This window comes from Polypterus senegalus, chromosome 2 (assembly GCF_016835505.1).
Source record: "Polypterus senegalus isolate Bchr_013 chromosome 2, ASM1683550v1, whole genome shotgun sequence".
Classification (NCBI taxonomy): Eukaryota; Metazoa; Chordata; class Cladistia; order Polypteriformes; family Polypteridae; genus Polypterus; species Polypterus senegalus.
The window spans coordinates 263,316,107-263,338,754 of NC_053155.1; the positions used below are offsets into that span (position 1 = coordinate 263,316,107).

At 41.1% G+C, this 22,648-nt stretch overlaps 1 protein-coding gene across 1 annotated transcript in view; it reads right to left on the minus strand.

Moving 5' to 3' along the window:
• The window catches only part of LOC120523821 (mitochondrial intermediate peptidase-like), a 178,980-nt gene that overhangs the window by 86,810 nt on the left and 69,522 nt on the right, over positions 1 to 22,648 (minus strand). The window contains exons 11-15 of the mRNA XM_039745453.1: positions 20,731 to 20,884; positions 19,626 to 19,703; positions 12,070 to 12,274; positions 6,247 to 6,356; positions 4,929 to 5,003 (exon numbers count right to left, since the gene is read on the minus strand). Of these exons, the coding sequence (XP_039601387.1) occupies positions 4,929 to 5,003; positions 6,247 to 6,356; positions 12,070 to 12,274; positions 19,626 to 19,703; positions 20,731 to 20,884 (622 nt within the window). The remainder of the gene's footprint in view (positions 1 to 4,928; positions 5,004 to 6,246; positions 6,357 to 12,069; positions 12,275 to 19,625; positions 19,704 to 20,730; positions 20,885 to 22,648) is intronic.

Here is a 22,648-nt window from a genome sequence, read left to right on the forward strand (position 1 = left end):
AAAGACCTTCCTGCACCATAGGTTTGGATTGACCGCAGTGCGGTACTTCCGGCATCCCTCCACTTCCGGCTCCACCCCAATAAAATGGCCGCGACGCCAGGAGTCGGCGTCACGTTATGAACTCTTTGGTTTATACTTTTGACCCATTTAGTTTCTGTACGAGTTGCTGTACAATATACGGGGCCGGAAACCCCAACCCTTATTGCTGTCTCATCGGTCCTTTCACAAGTGGCGTAGTCGGCAGGATACAGAGATCCCGAGATGACGGAGGGACAGCACCTCAACACGGTGTTACAGGCCATGAACGACCAGCTCCAGGCGCTGCAGCTCGCGCAAGCCGCCACCACCCGGGAGCTGGAGGCCACGAAGGCCAGGTTAGTAGAAGCACAACGGGCGAGACCAGACCCGCCCAGGCAGCCGCCTCCTCCTTTAGTCCCGATGGGCCCGCCGGAGGACGTCCGCGCTACCTGGGCATGTTTGAGAGGACGGCCACCCGAACGAAAGTGGCAGCGGTCAGTGGCGTCCATCCTGGCGCCATACCTGAAGGGACCCGAGCTGCGGCCTATTATGACCTCCCTGAGGAGGAGGCCGCTAACTACGACCTCCTCAAGCCCGAAATACTGGCCCGCTCACGGCATTAGCCCGGGCCAGCAGGCGAATGGCGGAACTGGGTCTTTGACCCTGAAAAGCCCTTCGCGCCCAGGCGTTGAGTTCTGGGGCAAGATGGGCGCTGGCTACGCCAGAGGACCCGACGGGCGGAAAGTGGTCGGCGGGTGGCCTGTGAAGGCCTGGTCAATGCAATGCCCAGTTCCCTCGCCCAGCAGGTCCGGGGACACGCCTACCAAACATGTCGGGCCTCCTCGACGTCCTGGAGCGTCAGTTGGCGGTCCTCCGACTTGGGGGGTCAGAAAAGCCTGCTCGGGAACCGACAGGGACGGGCGGCCACCCCGAGCCCTCGCAGCGCTGCAGAAGCGCCAGCCAGAGCCAGAGAGAGGCGGGACCGCCGCTGTTTCAAGTGTGGCGAGACCGGTCACCTGCTGCCAAACTGCCCCATCACATCGCCCGGAGCCTATGGACTGCAGCTGGACATCGTCGGAGAGGTATTGTACCCGCCGCATCCCTTGGCGAGTCGAACACGGGAGTGGTGTTGCTAAATGGGCACGCCGTGGTGGCTTTGTTTGATTCCGGCAGCAACATTACCATTGTTGCTCGCCGTTTTGTCTTACCGCAACAGTGGTTAAAACAGCATTTGTTGGTCACCTGTGTGCATGGGGGACTAGGTCATATCGTTCCGCCACTGCTATGTCACCTGGAAGGGGAACCAATCCAAATGACGGTCGCTGTGTTACCTGACCCCCCCTTCCCAGTGATTTTGGGACAAGACTGGTCTAAAAGAATCAGCGGTAAGCCATTCGCGCTCCGGGGCCTCGTTGGATCTTGTTATGAGGGGAAAAGGCACCCTCCCGCGGCCTCCACGCCGTGCACAAGGGCAGGCCCTATGGGCGCTGGTGTCTCGGGGACCTTTCGTGGCTACGGACCTTGACCGGAAGATTCCGCGGAGAAGGGACTAGCCAGGGAACTCTTCCCGGCCCAGGCCCCAAGACCCTCTCGGCGGCCTGGACCATCAATTTCGGTCCACGCCGCCTCCTTTAAGAGGGAGCAGTGGAATGATGACTCCCTGCGCTTTGCCCGGAATGCGGTCGTTCTGCCTAACAGCTCAACAGCGGACGGATCCACACCGCGGGAACCCTTCTTTGTCCTTGAGAATGATCTGTTGTACCGAGTGGCTACCCATGAGGGCGAGGTGCGGAAGTTGTTGCTAATTCCGCGTACCTTCCGGCGGGAGATATGCGAGTTGGCACATGCTCACCTCCTAGGCCCACCTCGGGGCGAAAAACACTGGAGAGGATTAAGCCCGCTTTTACTGGCCTGGGATCAATGAGGAGGTCCGGCGGTTCTGTCAATCCTGTCCGAGTGCCAGACCCGCCAGATTCCTAGGAGGGACCGTGCTCCTCTAGTCCCTATTCCCCTCGTGGACATCCCCTTTGAAAGGATAGGGGTCGATTTGGTGGGACCCTGGAGCCCTCAACCCGTGGCCACAAGTATATCCTAGTCATGGTGGACTATGCCACCCGGTACCCAGAGGCGGTTCCCCTGCGCTCCGCTAATACTAAAAGCATCGCACGGGAACTGGTTAATTTGTTTTCCGCGTGGGCATACCCAAGGAGGTCCTCACGGACCAGGGCGCCCTTCACTTCGGATACGTTCAAGGAGGTAGCCAAATTACTGCAGATAAAGCACCTGAAAGCGTCAGTCTATCACCCGCAAACTGACGGGTTGGTCGAACGGTTTAATCAGACGCTTAAGCAGATGCTCCGCAAGGTAGTCAGCGCGGACGGCAGGAACTGGGACCAGCTCCTCCCGCTCGTGCTTTTGCCTACGGGAGGTACCCCAGGCCTCTACAGGCTTCTCCCCATTTGAATTGCTATACGGGCGACAACCCCGGGGAATCCTCGACATCCTAAAAGAAGGCTGGGAGGCCGAGGCTCTTCCCTCCTCTAACATTTTGAGATGCGTGGCGCAACTGCGCGACCGACTCACAAAGATCAGGCCCCTCCTAAAAGAGCACGTGACTCGTGCGCAAGCAGCGCAGGCCGGTGTTACAACCGCAACTCCGCCCTCAGGGAGTTCCGCCCGGGGACCGAAGTTATGGTGCTCGCCCCGACCTCCCACTTTCGAAGCTGCTCGCTCACTGGCAAGGGCCTTACGAGGTTAAGGAGAGAAAGGACTGCCGACTATTTGGTGAAACAGCCCAATCGTCGACCGAAAGTGAGAGGATCTATCATGTCAACCTGTTAAAGCCCTGAGAGATAGAGAGGAGCTCCCAGCTCCCATAGGTCACTCTCCCTTTCGCAAGCACAACTGCCCTTAACCTGGCGAAGAGCTGACCCCAAGCAGCGGCAGGAGTTAGCCCAAACACTCCGAGCCATCCCGAGGTAGTGAGCGAGTCACCCGGCCGGACGCGCTGATTGCCACGATATAGTCACGGAGCCCGGTAATCGTCCGGGAGAGGCCCTACCGACTCCGGAGGCAAAGCGCGCAGAGGTCGAACTGGAGGTGAAACGTATGTTGGACATGGACATAATTGAAGAGAGCCATAGTCCCTGGTCCAGCCCTATTGTCCTCGTCTCCAAGCCAGACGGCTCCTGGAGGTTCTGTAATGACTTTAGACGCCTGAATCAGATCTCCAAGTTCGATGCCTACCCCATGCCCCGCATTGACGACCTCCTTGCGGCTGGGTACGGCTCGTATCTGACTACCCTTGACATGACAAAGGGTATTGGCAAATTCCTTTAACGGCATCCGCAAAGGAAAAACGGCCTTTAGCACCCCTAGCGGGCACTGGCAGTACAAGGTCCTCCCATTTGGGCTGCACGGGGCCCGGCGACCTTCCAACGCCTGGTAGATAGAGTGCTGAAGCCCCACCAGTCCTATAGTGCCGCCTACCTGGATGACGTTGTCACCAGGTAGGCTCGCACCTGGGAGGAGCATCTACTGCAGGTCGCAGCTGTCCTCCGAACACTGGCTAAAGCCGGCCTCCGCATAAACCCCCGGAAGTGTTTTTTTGGATTAAAGGAGGCCAAATATTTAGGCTACCTCGTGGGACAAGGACAGGTGCGGCCACAGAGCTCCAAAGTTAAAGACATCTTAGAATGGCCCGTCCGTACCAAGAAACAGGTGCAGGCTTTCTTGGGGCTTGCGAGTTACTACCGCCGGTTTGTTCCCGTTTCTCAAAGAGCAGCACCCTTGACTGACCTGACAAAAAAGGGCGCCCCTATACGTGGTGTGGACCGACAAAGCAGAACACGCGCTCAGTGACCTAAAGAAGGCCCTAACGCCGGAACCTGTGTTACGGACGCCCGATTTTGGGCTCCGTTTATTCTCCAGACCGACGCCGGACACAGGCCTGGGTGCGTGCTGAGCCAAAGCGTCGATGGTGTCGAGCACCCTGTGATGTACCTTAGCGGAAACTGATGGACCGGGAGACCCGCACGCGGCAGTGGAGAGGGAGGCCTTGGCCATTAAGTGGGCAGTGACCCACCTCCGTTACTACCTGCTGGGTCGCGAATTCGCTCTGGTGACTGATCACGCTGCACTTCAGTGGATGTCCCTACACAAAGAGTCGAATCCGCGGGTCACCAGGTGGTTCCTGGACTTACAGCCGTATAAGTTCACTGTCACTTATCGGCGGGGCACCCTTCAGGCCAATGCCGATGCCCTCTCTCGTATTCACGACCTCTCGGTTAGGTCCGCCCGACCTGACGGTCCTGGGCTAAGGGGGGGATCGTGTCACGCACGCGCAGTAGGAGGCAGCGGATTGATTCGATAGCACCTGGGAAACCATTCGCCGCCAGGGAATGGCGGGTATTAACTTTCTCCCTCTGCTTCCTCATAGAAAGAAAGACCTTCCTGCACCATAGGCCTGGATTGACCGCAGTCGCGTACTTCCGCCCTTCCTCCGCCATCTTGCCCTGACGTCATCCTTCCCATCCTCCCTTGCGGTACTTCCCGCATCCCTCCACTTCCGGCTCCACCCCAATAAAATGGCCGCGACGCCAGGAGTCGGCGTCGCGTTATGAACTCTTTGGTTTATACTTTTGACCCATTTAGTTTCTGTACGAGTTGCTGTACAATATACGGGGCCGGAAACCCCAACCCTTATTGCTGTCTCATCGGTCCTTTCACAATATATATATATATGATTACTAGTAAATAGGCTTAGTTAAGTTTATTAGGTTTTACTAGTTTCCAAGCACGTATTTTTGATAAAGTGAATGATTATTCAAACAGATAGCTTCTACTAAGCATTACATCATATAAATTTTAGTATTATTTCATGCATATATACAATTAATTCATAAGTTCACCTGAAGTTGGGTGTCAGCAGCAGCACATACTTTCTTAGATTCACACAAGCGAGACACCATACTTTTAGGAAGAAGCTGTGAAAGGACAAAACAATTAAAAATACACATTATGTATATACATGAAGAAATTATGAAATTTATTAGTCTTAGAACAATTAATATTTTTTCTTAAGCAAGACTTTTTGTCTGGTGCTACTATTTCGATCCCAAAGCAGGGTTATTAAAGTATTAAAGTAATTTACTAAAAAAATAAAGTCCAAAAATCAAAAATGTCTGATCAGGAGTGTAAATAAGCAACAAGAAACACATTTCATGACACATTTTTATATGTATGATTACATATCATTGTGATTATGTATTGTAACATTTCCCAAAACATGTATTTATTTGCATATTTATTTGTCCACTTAATTTTGTCTGAAATATTCCTCCATATTTATGTAATGTCTGTAGACATATTTAAACCGGTATTTTTTTTACTGTGTTCTTCAACATAATCTCCCAGTTTTTCTTTTTGCAAATGTTTAAACTAAGATGTAACAAACAGAGTGGAATGCTGGCACAGTGGGACAGCATTGCTGCCTTACAGATCCATTGTCTTGGTTTGCATCCCACACCCAGTTGCTGTCTGCATAGAATATGCATGTTCTCCCTGCAAGTGCATGTGTTTTCTTCCAGCATACCCAAAGGTGTGCTAGTTAGCATGACTTTGTTAGTGTAGGTGCGTACATTAGTAGGCACTGTAATGGACTCAAATCATATCCAGGGCTGCTTCCTGCTCAGTACCACTCAGTAACCTCTCCCCACCCCAGGTTTGGGAATATTATGTTGTGTTATGTTACTTAAAAATATGATGCAACATTTGTACTCTTCACACACAAGTAAGTTGGAATTAAAAGATGGTTACCCATGTAATCAGTGGTATGTTCCTATTGTTAAGTCATTTAAAGTGCTTAAAAGCCAAAAAGCAGGCCCTGCAAATTGACATGACTAGGAAGGATGTTGCCTCAGTAGAGAATAATGCTTAACGTTAGATGCAAAACAAAAGTGTCAAAGCTATTTTAAAATGCTATGTGTAAATGCACAAACATAGCAGTCTGTCTCAATTTTAGAGTAATATAAAATGAAATGGGACAGGCCAATAAGAAATAACACTACCAGCTGCCAGGTGGTATTTAAAGAGAAGTACTTTAGGACAAGTATAATACCTTTTCAAATTAGAAGAAGAAAACTGTCATGTTATTTGAACATTTGAGCCAAAGTAAGCACATTAAGAAACTTAAATAATAGTATTAAGAATTTAATGGAATATACACACCTGTCCAGTCTGATAATGCCTTGCAAACTGATTAACAACCCGATAATCATTAGCAAAGTATTCCATAAGAATTGACGGTACTTCAGCAAAATCAGTAGGGCATCTAGTACCTAAAACAAATGAAAATGTATGGAGAACTGATGTGTTTTCAAAATAGTGACAGTATTGCCCTATGTGAAATTTTACTGTAAAAGTTTATATTTAAAATATAAAAAAGCACATCTCCTAAATAAACACATCCAACCACCCATTTTCTAACCCGCTGAATCCGAATAGGGTCACGGGGGTCTGCTGGAGCCAATCCCAGCCAACACAAGGCACAAGGCAGGAACCAATCCTGGGCAGGGTGCCAACCCACCGCAGGACACACACAAACACACCCACACACCAAGCACACACTAGGGCCAATTTAGAATCGCCAATCCACCTAACCTGCATGTCTTTGGATTGTGGGAGGAAACCGGAGCGCCCGGAGGAAACCCACGCAGACACGGGAGAACATGCAAACTCCACGCAGGGAGGACCCGGGAAGTGAACCCGGGTCTCCTAACTGCGAGGCAGCAGCACTAACACTGCGCCACCGTGCTGCCCCTTAAATAAACACATCTGTAAACAAAATATATTTCTATTGAATAACTGCAAAACTGTATTCTGAAAATGAATTGGTTAGGGAAGATATCAAACAATAATGTAATAATTAACAGTTAAAACTACAGTCATAAACAGAGGACAGGGCAGTTCAGTAGTTCATGCTTTTTTGTTTACATAGATTAAGATCTATGGAAATGTTATTTGTCAAGTGCAACAAATATATTTGCAGACTGCCACTATTTGAACAGCCTAACAACCATCATCCACTGTAAAGGTTTTTAATTGTATTACAATAACAGTTATTAAGTTACGGGCCTGAAATGTTTTTAGTTAAGTCAGAAACACAATTAAGCTATTCAATATGCCACCTTTTAGTCTGGACACTGCTTCTAACATAAGAAAAATGAGGGATGTGTGAGAGTAATGCAATATCACATTTTCATGTATTCAGATCAGTATAAGTAATCCTTAATGTAGATGGCACAGACCATTGCTCTTTTTAAATAATATGGTATACTTAACTGTTACGGAGCCTAAATAACACACCAATTGGAAAATTAGTAGTCTTGTAAATGAAAAGAACAAATCTTTTTTATTCTTGACATTACACATCAAGGACTACTTAAACGTTTCTGAATCACTGTATATAATTAAGTAGGTATTTCCCAATGTTTTCATTTTCCAATTGCCTCTCTTAGCAACACATACCAAAGTATTTTAAGAAAACAGAGTTTAAGGATTTAACTTCCATGAGTGTTTAATCTAAATAGACTGATACGTTTCTTTTTAAATGTATAAAATGTTTTCTCTTTTAACTTTTGCAAACAATTAGTTTGCTAATATGAATTTACTTGTGAATAGTGTAGTTAAATGTTTAGCATTCAAAGCAAATCAGTAAGCAAATATTAGCACAAAAGCATTATTTTGACAGTTTCCACAAAACTCTTCATTTTACAATTGTGATAGCAAAAATGATGAAATAAAAAAGAACATTATACACTTTGTTAAAATATATAGAGTACTATAATGAGAAATATCACAGAAATGGTGTTACCTTTTTAACACATTCCTTTCAATGCTAGAAACAGATTAGTATGACATAATTTAGAATATAATGCTGTGAAAAATTGCATTTCACAATTACTTATTTAAAAGAAATCTAGGTGATAATTTCTAGTTTTCTATAATAAATTTCAGTAAATGAATTTCAAATTAATCTGCATTCAATAAATAACTGAAATAGCTTCAAGTTCATTTGGGCTGTTAGGGAACAATTACTGTTACTGTGTCCTTAAGTTGTGTGTTTATACTGATGTTTTAAATGCATGAGTTTCAAAAGTTCATATTCCACACAACTGATGTTGATAATGGTGATAAAGTATGTACTCAAAAGATGCTGTATATAAATAAAATTGGAATTTGTTCATTTGTCTGTTTGTTTGTTGATAAACTACACAAAAATGGCTGAACTGATTTTCACTAAACTTTGCACGAGTGTTGCCATTGGTCCAACTTGAAATAATAGCTATGTGGCATATTGGGTGGCAGGGGGATGTAATGATGAAAGGCAACCCAAAAACTAGTACCAACATGGGGACTACATTTCCCATCAGGCACCACAAGTTCACTGAAGTTGATGGTGGGACAGAGATATGAGTTAGTTGGAGAAAGATATTGTCTAAGAATGCAGGTACAGCGTTTTTTTTCTCAAGTAATCTGTATAACAGCCCAAGAGTAAGTCATGTTATCTCATTATGGATTGTGTTTAGCCTTGTTGATTTTCCAAAATAGTTTGTCCCCCATTTATTTTCATGAAGACCCTTTTCTGAGAAATATATGGGTCCCAAAGGTGTGTTCAGTGTTGCCAAACCCTATAAAAAAATTATCTAGCCTGTTAAAATGCATTTATCCCCACAGATAAACTTGTTTCTGAGCACCAATACACTGATTTCATATTCTTCCTCCCCTTGCTATCACATCACATTTAGAGGCCTCTGAAGTGCGTGCTCCGAAGCTTCACTACGTATTGAGATTTCACTACTCCTCTTTTGCAGCTAACAAATATCTACAAACATTTTCTTTCTCAACCTTAAAATAAGAATTGATGCTGAAAATAGACAACTTAATAATAATTTTAGTGAGAAATATCTATTTATACCTGTTTTAACAAAACCCATATGCCTGTTCTGTAGTAAATCTGTTGCTGTCACGAAAGAATACAATTTGAGAAGGCACTTTAATATAAAACACTCAAACTTTGACACAAATTTTCCAGCAGGCTAAGATGTTTGCAGACATAATTTGCAAAGCCTAGTAATAAGCTATGACAGCAGACAAGCAATCTTAGTTCAATCATGTTCTGAGCAGGAAAAGGCTACTGTAGCCTCCCTCTGTGTAGCATGGATTCTATAGAGGAGGTAGTGACAGACAACAAAGTAAGGAAGAGCCTAACATCATCCATTCAGAAAATGCCAATGCCTGATACAACAACCATAAAAACAGCTGAAGTACTAGCAAGTGATATTTTCAAAACCCTTTAAGAGAGATTGAAAGGGGCCATTGTAATGTCACTAGCTGCTGACAAATCCAATGATGGCAGTGACATTGCACAACTACTGTATGTCTGTATTTATTGATGAGGAGTGTTTCATAGGCAATAGGGGAAATCATTTTCAAGAAAATTGTTTTATTTTTTAATGAAAGCAGACTAGATTTGCAACTAGTAAATCTGGTTGTAACAGATGGTGCCTCTTCCATGGCAGGAAGGGTACAGGGTCTGTCAGCTCGCCTGGCTGAACTTGTACCACAGATGATACCTTTTACCTGATACATCAAAGTGTTCTGTGTACAAAACTCAGCAATGGTTTAAAAAATATGGACAGTGTTATGTTGATGATCAATCTCATCAGAGCAATTTTGAGCCTTCAGCATCTCTTGTTTCACAAACTCCTGCCTGATATGTCAGCCGAGCACAATAATTTACTTGTACATAACAATGTTATGGCTAAGTAAGGACAATGTACTTAAAATGGTTTGTGAACTCTGCCAAGAGATTGTTTTTCTCTGCAGCTGTTGTCTTAAAAAAGCATAGGCATTTACATCCAAAATGCTGGATGCAAAGTTCTTGGCAGAAGTGTTCTTCCTGTCATCTTCCAAAATTTAAATGGATTTAATCTTGGTTTGCAAGGAAAGGACAAAACAGTCAGCAGTCCTGTTAAAAAATGTAATTACCACATTTCTGTTACTGCATTCTGGTTAGTGACGTATAGATCAGTTATGTACTAATAAACATGGGATTAAAAACTGCACACATACATTAATATTAATAGCAAAATGCAAACAGCAAGAAAATTACCACATTTTGAATTTATGAAGCAATACTAGAAATGCTGTGTGATTGTTCAATTTGAATGGACTACCACAACCAAGAGAAAGAGCCCAGTTTTTAAAGTACATGTGGTGTTTTTTTATTATTTTTGCAGTGGTGCTGTATATTAAGCTCATTTACATTTTGATTTTTTTTGTACAATTACTAGTGTTTGAAGTCGAACCAAATTACTGGTATTCAATTTATGGAGATTAATGAAATTTAATCAAATAGTTGTTTGGGGACCTCAAGATTCCTTAAGAAGTGCCAGTAGTCACTTGCACACTTAGAAATGGTGCTGGTACTCTATGCTGAAACTGGGAGAGGTACTGGTGAGTACTGGCCCACTTCAAGCACTGCAAATAAAATATTTAAACAAACAGATATTTTGTAACAGTGAGTCATATTCAAAAATAATAGGGATAATAGAATATAATTCCATGTATCAGTAGGGAACATAAAATACATGTTTTTAACAACACTTTATAACATTAATAGCTGTGTTACCCGGCTTCGTCTACCCTCTTCCAATTCTGTGTCTCCATGTCTTTCATGTCATTCATAGACTAACTAGATGTATTTCGGCCTCTCTTCTGAATCATGATTTCCTTCCCTTGAGATTTCAATCTACCTTCAATCACTCTGCCTTTGCTTGACCTTTTATAATTCGTAGTGTCAGCATTATCCTGTCTTGACCCACTGAGGTATTTATTATGATTTGAGTGAGTTGTTAACCCATACGTGCTTAATCAATTACCCCATTCCCCCATTACTGTAGTGCAGCCACTTGGCTCTCCTGCAGACCTACACAACTGATACAGAGCAACACTACTACTTTTCTACTCCTAAACAAAATTAAAGTGCCCTTCTTTATTGCACCAGAAATCTTAGGCAAGCCATGCCATTCCACTGACTGATGTTTCTCCCTTGGATACTGCATCACTGTGATTTAAGAATATCTCTCTTAATGCTTTAAGTGCCATGATCAAATAGTAGGAGTGAGACAGCGGATTGGTTTTCAGTTGCGCAACCAGGGACTGGAGGGCAATGGAGAAGAATGGATAAATGAGATTAGAGTCAGTATGCACCTATGAATGCCTGTAGTCAACAGCAAAAAAGCACTTGCAAGCCATTGAGCTTTGTATTTTCCTGGAGCTTCTCTGTACATTCACAAAAAGCTGCATCCACTGCGGCTCTCCAGGATTGGAGTTGTCCACCTCTGCTATAAACCAATAATTGGAGATCAAAGTTCTTAAACATTCAATGACCTGTTTTTATTGGAATGCTGCTTATGTGGTGATAAAGCACCATAATACTTACATAACTAAACCACTTAATCTCATCAATCATCTCTCATTTTGATATGCTGTTTACATGAACCCTTCAGATTCCTATGATAATATTCCAACAGAATCTTGTTTTTTGTTCATGGATGGTACCCAAGGTAGGTACTTCCTTTACTTTCCACTTTAGCAGTGCACAGTTTCATAGTGATATTTCTACCACTTGATTCTGCCTTAAATAAAATAGCCCTCCTCTGGAATCCCTTTGTTGTCCCAATGTTTGATAACACTTACTGCTTAGTAAGTGTATCCCATGGACCTCAAAAGGCCTGGTTGTCAGTGGAAGTAGTCATGACCAGACCATTCCATTAATTAAATAACTGGAAAAAACTGTATGTTTAAGAATGACAATTAAAAAAGCAATACAATTAGAAACTGAACAAACAAAAGTTAGAATTATTTATAAAAATAAATAAAATTGAGGGATAAGTGTTTTTACATTAAGTATATAAATAAGCCCAATTGTATGAATACTAATTTACATGCAAGAGGAATTCTGAAGTTAACATTTTTTTCCCTCACCTGTCACATGTTGATACCGGGTCCTACCTAGCATGGAATGCATGGCATGTCCCATTTCATGAAAGAGGTTCTCCATCATGCCAGGAGTCAACAAAGTTGGGCAGTTCTTTGTGGGGTGTGGCAAGCTGAGCATCAGAACAACTACTGGAAGCTGGTATTCACCATTTTCTGTTATACGCCCACCTCTAATTGTGAAATGGCAGTCCTGGGTAGACATGAAATGACAATATAAGTCACTTACACAGTCACACAAATAAGCATGGTGAATTTAATTTTTTTCTGTTAGGTAATATAATTCTAAAAATGTATGCTTAAATATATGAACACAGAAAATGTTTATATGACAAGCAGGAAGAGCATGTTAATACAAAATACTCAAAAAGGATGTTTACATAATAAAAGATCTGGCAAAAATATGATATACAGTTCACCCTTCGTATCTGCAACAGATTTGTTCCAGGCCCATGCATGGATACCAAAACGACAAAGTATATTTGCATATAACCTATGCAAATCTTCCTGTATACTTTAAATCATCTCTAGGTTACATATAATACCTGATACAATGTAAATGTTATATAAATAGTTGTTATACTATTGTTTAGGGCAGAGGTAGCCAACATGGTGCCTGAGGGCACCCGGTCACCTGCAGGGACTACTGTATACAAGTTTCCTGCAGGGCATATTCTAAAAATAGAGCTCAGTCTAAAAATTGTATTTAATTGTGTTGCTGTTCTTTTGAATCAAAAACATTGATGTAGATTGGGGGATAGTTTGGGGGTCAACGTTCAATATCGTGTGCAAGACAAACCTCCATCTCACACTTGGTTGAGACAAGCAAAGGGAGGACACAGCTACAATGGGGAGCTAGATGCGGTTTTTGACTCCACAAAATGAAAAACATGGCAGAAAAGTGAAAGAAAACTTACCATTTTCACAATGATTGGGAGGAAGAGTTCTTTTTTATGACAGTGAAAGGAAAGTGTGTATGTCTCATTGGCAGGACAACTGTGGCAACAGCAAAGCAGCACAATAAAGAGAGATACTTCAGCACGTGTCACAATAGCTTCCATACTAACTACCCACATGGTAGTGCACTATGGGCAGAAAAAGCCTGTGAGTTGGGCAAACAGCAGTCTTTTTTCATGAGACCGGTGAAAAAGAAACAAAAAGCAACTGAAGTTTCATTTAGAGCTACGAATTTTTTGATAAAGAACAAGAAAGCCTTTTAGGACGGGGAGGTCTTGAAAGAATCAATGGTGATAATTGTAAACACTATGTTCAAATGCGAGAACAATGGTCCTGATGTCATCTCCATTCTCTCCACCTGTCCAGCATCCAAGCTGGCTGAGCATTGCACTTAGTTGCACTTGTGTACTATAATCTGGGGTATAATCTGACACTGCAACTCTGAGTCTTGTAGATGTGCATCAGTAAGGCGTGTTCTGTGTTTGTTCTTGATGAACTTCATATTAGAAAAGGCTGATTCACTGAGATAGGTACAACCAAAAAAACAGGAAACTTTCATAGCTGCTGTGCATATACCTTTGTACTTTTCTGCGTCCGCAAGACACCAAACGTTTGGTGCATCCTGATGGGCTTTGAGGTGGACTCTGTTCGATACTGGATTACCTTTTTTAGGCAACTCCTTTTGTGCTTTTTGGCACTTTGAGCTTTCTTTGTTATACAGAGCATTTTGTGAAATAAATCTTTTATTTATAAAGATTCTTCGTTTGCCCTTTTAGTCTGCATGCCAAGGCTTTGTGGTCATCCCTTTATTAGTTAGGCATTCTTGATATACAGTGCATCTGGAAAGTATTTACAGCGCATCACTTTTTACACATTTTGTTATGTTAAAGCCTTATTCCAAAATGGATTAAATTCATTTTTTTCCTCATAATTCTAAACACAACACCCCATTAATGACAATGGGAAAAAAGTTTATTTGAGGTTTTTGCAAATTTATTAAAAATAAAAAAATTGAGAAAGCACATGTACAGTTAGGTCCATAAATATTTGGACAGAGACAACTTTTTTCTAATTTTGGTTCTGTAGATTACCATAATGAATTTTAAATGAAACAACTCAGATGCAGTTGAAGTGCAGACTTTCATCTTTAATTCAAAGGGGTGAACAAAAAGATTGCATAAAAATGTGAGGCAACGCAATCCCTTTATTTCAGGGGCTCAAAAGTAATTGGACAAATTAAATAACTGGAAATAAAATGTTCACTTCTAATACTTGGTTGAAAACCCTTTGCTGGCAATGACAGCCTTAAGTCTTGAAGAAAATTTCTGCTGCTTTGAAGGTCCCAACGAGTACAGTGGCCTCCATCATTCATAAGTGGAAGAAGTTCAAAACCACCAGGACTCTTCCTAGAGATGGCCAGCCATCTAAACTGAGCGATCGGGGAAGAAGGGCGTTAGTCAGGGAGGTGACCAAGAACCCGATGGTCACTCTGTCAGAGCTCCAGAGGTCCTCTGTGGAGAGAGGAGAACCTTCCAGAAGGACAACCATCTCTGCAGCAATCCACCAATCAGGCCTGTATGGTAGAGTGGCCAGACGGAAGCCACTCCTTAGTAAAAGGCACATGGCAGCCCGCCTGGAGTTTGCCAAAAGGCACCTGAAGGACTCTCAGACCATGAGAAATAAAATTCTCTGGTCTGATGAGACAAAGATTGAACTCTTTGGTGTGAATGCCAGGCGTCACGTTTGGAGGAAACCAGGCACCATCCCTACAGTGAAGCATGGTAGTGGCAGCATCGTGCTGTAGGGATGTTTTTCAGAGGCAGGAACAAGGAGACTAGTCAGGATAAAAGGAAAGATGACTGCAGCAATATACAGAGAAATCCTGGATGAAAACCTGCTCCAGAGCACTCTTGACCTCAGACTGGGGCGACAGTTCATCTTTCAGCAGGACAACGACCCTAAACACACAGCCAAGATATCAAAGGAGTGGCTTCAGGACAACTCTGTGAATGTCCTTGAGTGGCCCAGCCAGAGCCCAGACTTGAATCCGATTGAACATCTCTGGAGAGATCTTAAAATGGCTGCGCATCGATGCTTCCCATCCAACCTGATGGAGCTTGAGAGGTGCTGCAAAGAGGAATGGCGAAACTGGCTAAGGATAGGTGTGCCAAGCTTGTGGCATCATATTCAAAAAGACATGAGGCTGTAACTGCTGCCAAAGGTGCATCGACAAAGTATTGAGCAAAGGCTGTGAATACTTATGTACATGTGATTTCTCAGTTTTTTTTTATTTTTAATAAATTTGTAAAACCCTCAAGTAAACTTTTTTCATGCTGTCATTATGGGGTGTTGTTTGTAGAATTCTGAGGAAAAAAATGAGTTTAATCCATTTTGGAATAAGGCTGTAACATAACAAAATGTGGAAAAAGTGATGCACTGTAACTGGGACATTTAATATATTTTTGAACTTTGATTTAGAACGGCATTTTGGCCCTGGAGTAGACCAAAGCCAGCCAATCTTAGTGGATCTAAGATTGTTGAGCAGACCAGTGCAGATTCCAGCCTGTTTTCCTGGCCATTCTGGACACCTCACACCACTTTAACAATTTCAAGTGAGTGGAATTACAGAATGTACCACCAAATAAATAACCAAAACGTTGCCTTGATCAGAAGATCTGTACAGAACAAGCTATGTTAAATACAACAATCTTAAAAGGATCTGGAAAACATTTTTTGTAATTATAATGAGGGTTTGCATAATGGCACACCACCCATAGTTCAGTTCATAACACACAGTCTTATACAGAATATAATGAACAAATTTGTGGATGATAATTCTTTGATTTACTGGACTGTATGGCCATCAGCAGTATCAGAAGGACAGATATGTGCCTAAGACATCTGAAGCAAGTAAGGAACCAAAATCCACTGCAATGACCCTCAAGTCCAAGCTTCCTGTTATAGTCAATCCCAATTGCATCAAAGTCTTTAGTTCAGGCTGCCTCTGCGTTAACACTAGAATTACCAGAGCCTACGAAAAAACTCGTAAATCCGTCCCACCTTAAATCGCTTCTTAAAACCGTTCTCACCTCTCCGCCAGCGTCTTTTGTTAATCTAAATGTGCTGATAAAGAAAAGCTGCAAGTAGCCGGCTATTCCATCCCCTCACCGACTTAGAACGTGCACAAATTTCTCCCAGCTCATGCCTTGATTGATTTTCTGGGAGTGAAGTGGAGTTTTAGAGTGGAAATAATAGATTGTTGTTTGGAACACATGCATTTCATGTCTATTCTGAAATGCATGTGTTCCAAACAACGAGTTGTTTTGGGTGGTATAATTAACATACAGGTAAGGAGCAGATCTGTGCCTGTAACCAAAACTTGTGCAGGACTGTCTTTTACTACTTGTTTTAAATTATCCCACCAATGCTATTAACTTACTATGCTGAGCCCCTTTCATCCTCTGGCATGGTTCTAGAGGAACTTTCTCTTTGTGAGATTAATTTTGAAGCTGTCTTGCTAAAAATGTTGAAATGTTTCCACACTTTTGATGACTTTAGTCATACATGACTGTCAACTGCCTTTTAGAATTTTAAAAATATAGGCAGCACGGTGGTGCACTGGTAGCACTGTTGACTCACAGTAAACAAAGGTTCACTTCCCCTAGACATTGTTTGCATATTCTTTCCATGTCTGTTCTGAAATGCATGTGTTCCAAACAACGATCTATTATTTCCACTCTAAAACTCCACTTCACTCCCAGAAAATCAATCAAGGCATGATCTGGGAGAAGTTTGTGCATGTTCTAAGTCGGTGGGGGGATGGAATAGCCGGCTGCTTTGCAGCCTGATTTTTACCAGCACATTTAGATGACAAAAGACGCTGGTGGAGAGCTGTGAACGATTTTAAGAAGCGATTTAAGGTGGGACGGATTTACGAGTTTTTTCATAGGCTCTGGTAATTCTAGTGTTAAGCTACCAGTTCCTGTTTTCTCCACAAAGTGTTCCGAGTCACTAATTCTTGTGTATTCTGCTGCTGCTCTTGAATAATACATACCCAGGTATGCAGTCTCCACCACTGAGCCACCTATTGTGTTGTCTACAACCAAATCCATTAAGCCATCCACTCCTGATTTTGCTGCTTCAGTTTTATCGATACCATCCACTTCACTATATTATGCAGAATCTTTTGAACCACCAACTGAGGTTTATGATACAGTCGTTCTTGAATCTCCTATTCCTCAATATGACTAAGATGATTATTTCTGCTGCCCTACATGAATCTCCCGTATCTCTTATAGGGGTGTTTCTGAACTGCTTTTGGTGTCTAAACCACCAAAAGAGATCACTATTGTGGACAGTGTCTTGTTGCCGGAGGAAAAAACAATTCAAATAAATTTCAGTTATTAAAAACCTTTCTTGATTTACTGAATTGAATACATCCATTCTTCCAAAGTAAGTAAAAACATCATGTTTTGAAAAAATATATGCTTAGGCATGAGAAAAAGTGACCATAATTATATATCTAACACTCACACTGTACATAACCAAAGACTACATTCTTACCAAATTTTAAACATGAAATGTTTCACTAATCCCTTGATGAAAACAAGAAGTCAAATACTTGAAAACATTATCCATGAGTAGTTTCCATAATCTTGCTGTGCTAGCATTCTGGCTTTCCTCCCACACTCCAAACCTAACTTAAGTTGAAAGCTGTTGCCTTTGCCAGGCATGCTAGAATAACTCTTGATTCCAAATTGTCCAAATATGATTATGCATGTTATTGTTGATCTTGCTTAAATTTTTTTAAAACAACAAACCATTTATGTATATGTGCATATATACTGTATGTACTATTCTGTATTTATGAAAAAATATATATTTTTGCCTTGCTTTAAGTTACAGAGGTTAAGAAAAAGTAAACAATGAATAATTCAAAAAATACATAGACAAAGTTAACAGAATGACTTTTAGTGCTATTCCAGACATTGAACTATGGCGATAAATTCAAATTTATTGATATGTGCACACAGTACAACTAAATTTTTACTTCAATTAATCTCACAGACCAGTGACGGTAACACAACTATCAACCACAGGCAATATTACAACACAGAAAGTTAATGCCACAATAAACAAAGGGCAATTTGTGTGGGGTTTCTCTCTTAGCAGCTGGGGAACTCAGGTCTGCAAGAAAGATTATGAAGTAAATACTTCTGAAATTTAACATATACAGTGGTAATGCATGTAGAACGTTACCTATATTTATGTGTTTTCTGAAGTGTTCCTTCTGGTAACTTTATTTTATTATTTTTATGTAGTAAAAACTCACTAATGCTTCATTGGCTGCATCTTCTCATTCACTAATAATCTACACATTTCATAATGGCTATGAGTGGGCGTGAGTTGTTTTGGGTGGTATAATTAACATACAGGTAAGGAGCAGATCTGTGCCTGTAACCAAAACTTGTGCAGGACTGTCTTTTACTACTTGTTTTAAATTATCCCACCAATGCTATTAACTTACTATGCTGAGCCCCTTTCATCCTCTGGCATGGTTCTAGAGGAACTTTCTCTTTGTGAGATTAATTTTGAAGCTGTCTTGCTAAAAATGTTGAAATGTTTCCACACTTTTGATGACTTTAGTCATACATGACTGTCAACTGCCTTTTAGAATTTTAAAAATATAGGCAGCACGGTGGTGCACTGGTAGCACTGCTGACTCACAGTAAACAAAGGTTCACTTCCCCTAGACATTGTTTGCATATTCTTTCCATGTCTGTGTGGGTTTCCTCCAGATTTCCTTCCACAGTCTATGGGTTAGGTGAATTGGAGTTGCTAAATTGGCCCTACTGTGTGCGTGTGTGTTCACCCTGCAAAGGACTGGCATCCTGTCCAGGTTTTGTTTCTGTCTTGTGCCGTATAAGTGAAGAGATGGATTCCAGCTTTCCAGTTTCCCCGTGACCCTGAACTGAATAAACTGGTTAGGAAGACAGATGTATGAATGGATTTCAAAATACATATTTCACATAATAGTTCATTATTCCAAGAAGATGGCCTGCATTTTGTACGCTACAGTGCTGCCTGGCTAAAATATTTTGTTGTTTTGCATTCGAGTAGGCAGAGATACAAACTAATTGACTTGAGGCTCTATATGACAACTTTCTTTCTTAATTTTCTTTCTTGTAAAATAGTAAACTAGTTTTCTTACAGTTCTATTTATAATTTCTTTAAACAAAGTGTGACATTTTATCTCATGCTTGTTATACATTTAAGGAATAAAATCAGTAAAGATGAAAATATGTGCTGTTCTGCTCAACAAAATCATTTAAACTATATACAAGAATTTACAAATCAACTAGAGTCTTTGTAATGTAACAGATGTTAACCAGAAAGTGTCAAAATAACTTTTTTGCTGACTGTATATTGAAGTTTGCCAAACTTTACAGTTTTATATCACTGTTGATTTAGAGGTTACAAAAAGAAATTATTACTGTACTGCATTTTATTGCAGGTTTATATCATACATCTGTTGTAAAGAGGCCTGGGGAAAGATCTGGCACAGATTTTTTTTCTAATAAATTTACCTGATGAGGTTTGTCAGGACGATGGAAGAAATCACAGTAGATGTACCCCATCAATCCTTCATTTTCATGAAGTACGGCCTAAGAAATGCAATGCAAATTATAAATTATGACAAATCAACATATAAAAATTTTTGTCTAACAGGTGTTCTTATACACTTTAGAAAAAAACAAAGGCCCATACTAAAAATACTAATTAATGAAAAAAAACTACAAATACTGAAATAACTACAAACAAAACTAAAATGATGAAGCTGGTACTGTTGCATTCTGACTGCACCTGGGCCCTGATTAAAGAGCAGACAGGGTGTATTCAGTGTGGAATTTCTATGGTTAAAATTAGTTGCCTCTAGAGAATTCAGCTCTGCTAAGATGATTGATTAATATAATCCAGCCCAGTGTGACAGACTGGATGTGTGTGCCCAGTATGGGAAAGCCTGAACAATGCCAATTCCATCTTTACACATATTTTTGCTAGAACACACCAGGCAGCAATGACCAGAAGAATGTTACAGGGGAATGAACAGTGAGAGAATTATCAAATAATAATAACTTCATCCTACAATAAAGACAACTACATTCTGTGCCCCAGTTATACTGTCAATGATTTAAAATCTTACTACAGGAGCTGCTACTACAATATGATACACATAAATAAATATTTAAGTCAATAATATATATATATATATGCAGATTGAAATTCATTCATTGAAATAATATCTTCTTCTTCATTCGGCTGCTCCCGTTAGGGGTTGCCACAGTGGATCATCATTTTCCATATCTTATTCATTGAAATAATATAAAAGTCTAAAAACTGTGCAGTGGTACAGTTACCATGTATCGATTTCAGTTACTGCATTAATAAAATATTCTGGTAACTGCTGTAAAACAATGAGGCCATATACTGTAACTATTACTTTCAATGCATATTTTGTTCAATATGGAATTAAAAATATCTGTCTCAATCTTGACTGAAATCTGTTAAATATCAAAACGTTTTGTACATTTAATCATAGAAACCTGATCACAACTACCAGAGCAATGTAACATCAGGGATGTGAATTTAATTATAATGTTAGTAGCATTTCAAAACTCAAATTAAACTTACCAACTTTTGGACATCATCAGACCAGACTTCTCCATTTTGAGGCTGTTCAGCTTGAAAAGATATACCCAAAAGGCGACTAAACAATATGTTCAAACCTTCCATGCAGGCTCCAAGAGAAAAGAAAGGACTGTATAGGCTTGGTTCAATATTATACCTAAAATGAAAAAAAATATATATATAAGATATTTGTATTATTACTATTTTCCAGCTGTTAATTAACACACATTACTGGAATCCTTTTGGATGGTAGTTTTACTCCAAATAATTTCTTAATTAGAAGTTTTATTTAAACTCTTGTTTCAGTCTTATAGAATGATACACTTCCCAGCCTACACAGTTATAAATAAGGGAAATCTACAGATTTGCTTTTCCAAATAAACAAATTAATGCAAATGTAACCATTCAATCTACTATACCATCATACAGGCCAAGGAAGTAATGATACTTAAGCAGACAGGTAGGTACCAATGGATTATTCTGGCAATTTAAAGCAAGAATCAGCAAAATTAAAGATGCACTCTAAATAATTTTGAACCATGAATAGTGATGGGCAGAAGCCCTATAGGAATGCCAATAAAAGTTCTCCAACAATACCAACTACAAAATGTGGAGATCAGTGTAGAGACAGTGTAGTGTATTGTGGGTGGGCCACAACCCAAAAAAAACTACCTACAGGCAGTCAGTTAACCATGGTATAACACAATGATACAAAAACAGGCTTATTTAAAGCAGAGTATGGTTCTCAGTGACCAAATATGTTGCCCTAATGACACTGGAAATTAGTATTACTTATTACTTGGCTGATGCCTTTATCAGGATGACTTACAGCACCTAAAATACAATTGGTTACATGTAGGTGAAGTGACTTGCTTATGGTCACACAGTGTCAGAAGCATTATTTGAACTTACAGCCTGAAGGTATGAAATCCAAAGTCAAGCCCTTAATCTCTATGCCACACTGCCTGCCTTAGGAAAGTGTGAATGAAGTGGGTTAAGGAACTAGGAAAGCAGAGAGAAGCAGAATGATGAATATAGAGAAAAGTAAAAAAGACTTCACATGTTGGAAGCCTACCCTATGGAGCTAATCTAGTGTAGCTCTTATTTCATTTAAAAAGTGAATTAAGAATTTTGATATACCAGTGATCCCTCGCTATATCGCGCTTCGACTTTCGCGGCTTCACTCTATTGCGGATTTTAAATGTAAGCATATCTAAATATATATCACGGATTTTTTGCTGGTTCGCGGATTTTTGCATACAATGGGTCTTTTAATTTATGGTACATGCTTCCTCAGTTGCTTTGCCCAGTTGATTTCATACAAGGGACGCTACTGCAAGATGGCTGAGAAGCTACCCAATCAGAGCAAGTATTACATATTAAATAAAACTCCTCAATGATATACGATATATTTCCCGTGCAGCGCTTTACATACTTGAAAGCCCAAACAGCACATATTGATTTTTGATTGTTTGCTTGTCTCTGCCTCTCTCTCTCTCTGACATTCTCTGCTCCTGACGGAGGGGGTGTGAGCAGAGGGGCTGTTTACACAGAGGCTGTTTGCCTAGAGGATACAAACGCTCCTCTAAAAAATGCTGAAAGAATACCTTCACATTGCTGCCTTCCTTGTAGCTGCTTTGTCTAGCGGTGCCTCACATACTTAAAAGCCCAAAAAGCCCTATTGATTTTTGATTGTTTGCTTTTCCCGCTCTCTCTCTGAAATTCTCTGCTCCTGACGCACACTTTGAAGAGGAAGATATGTTTGCATTCTTTTAATTGTGAGATGGAACTGTCATCTCTGTCTTGTCATGGAGCACAGTTTAAACATTTGACTAAAGGGTGTTATTTCATGTCTAGAGGGCTCTAATAATGTTAGAAAATTTATTTAGAAGGTCGTAAACAGGTTTTCTATGCTCTAATT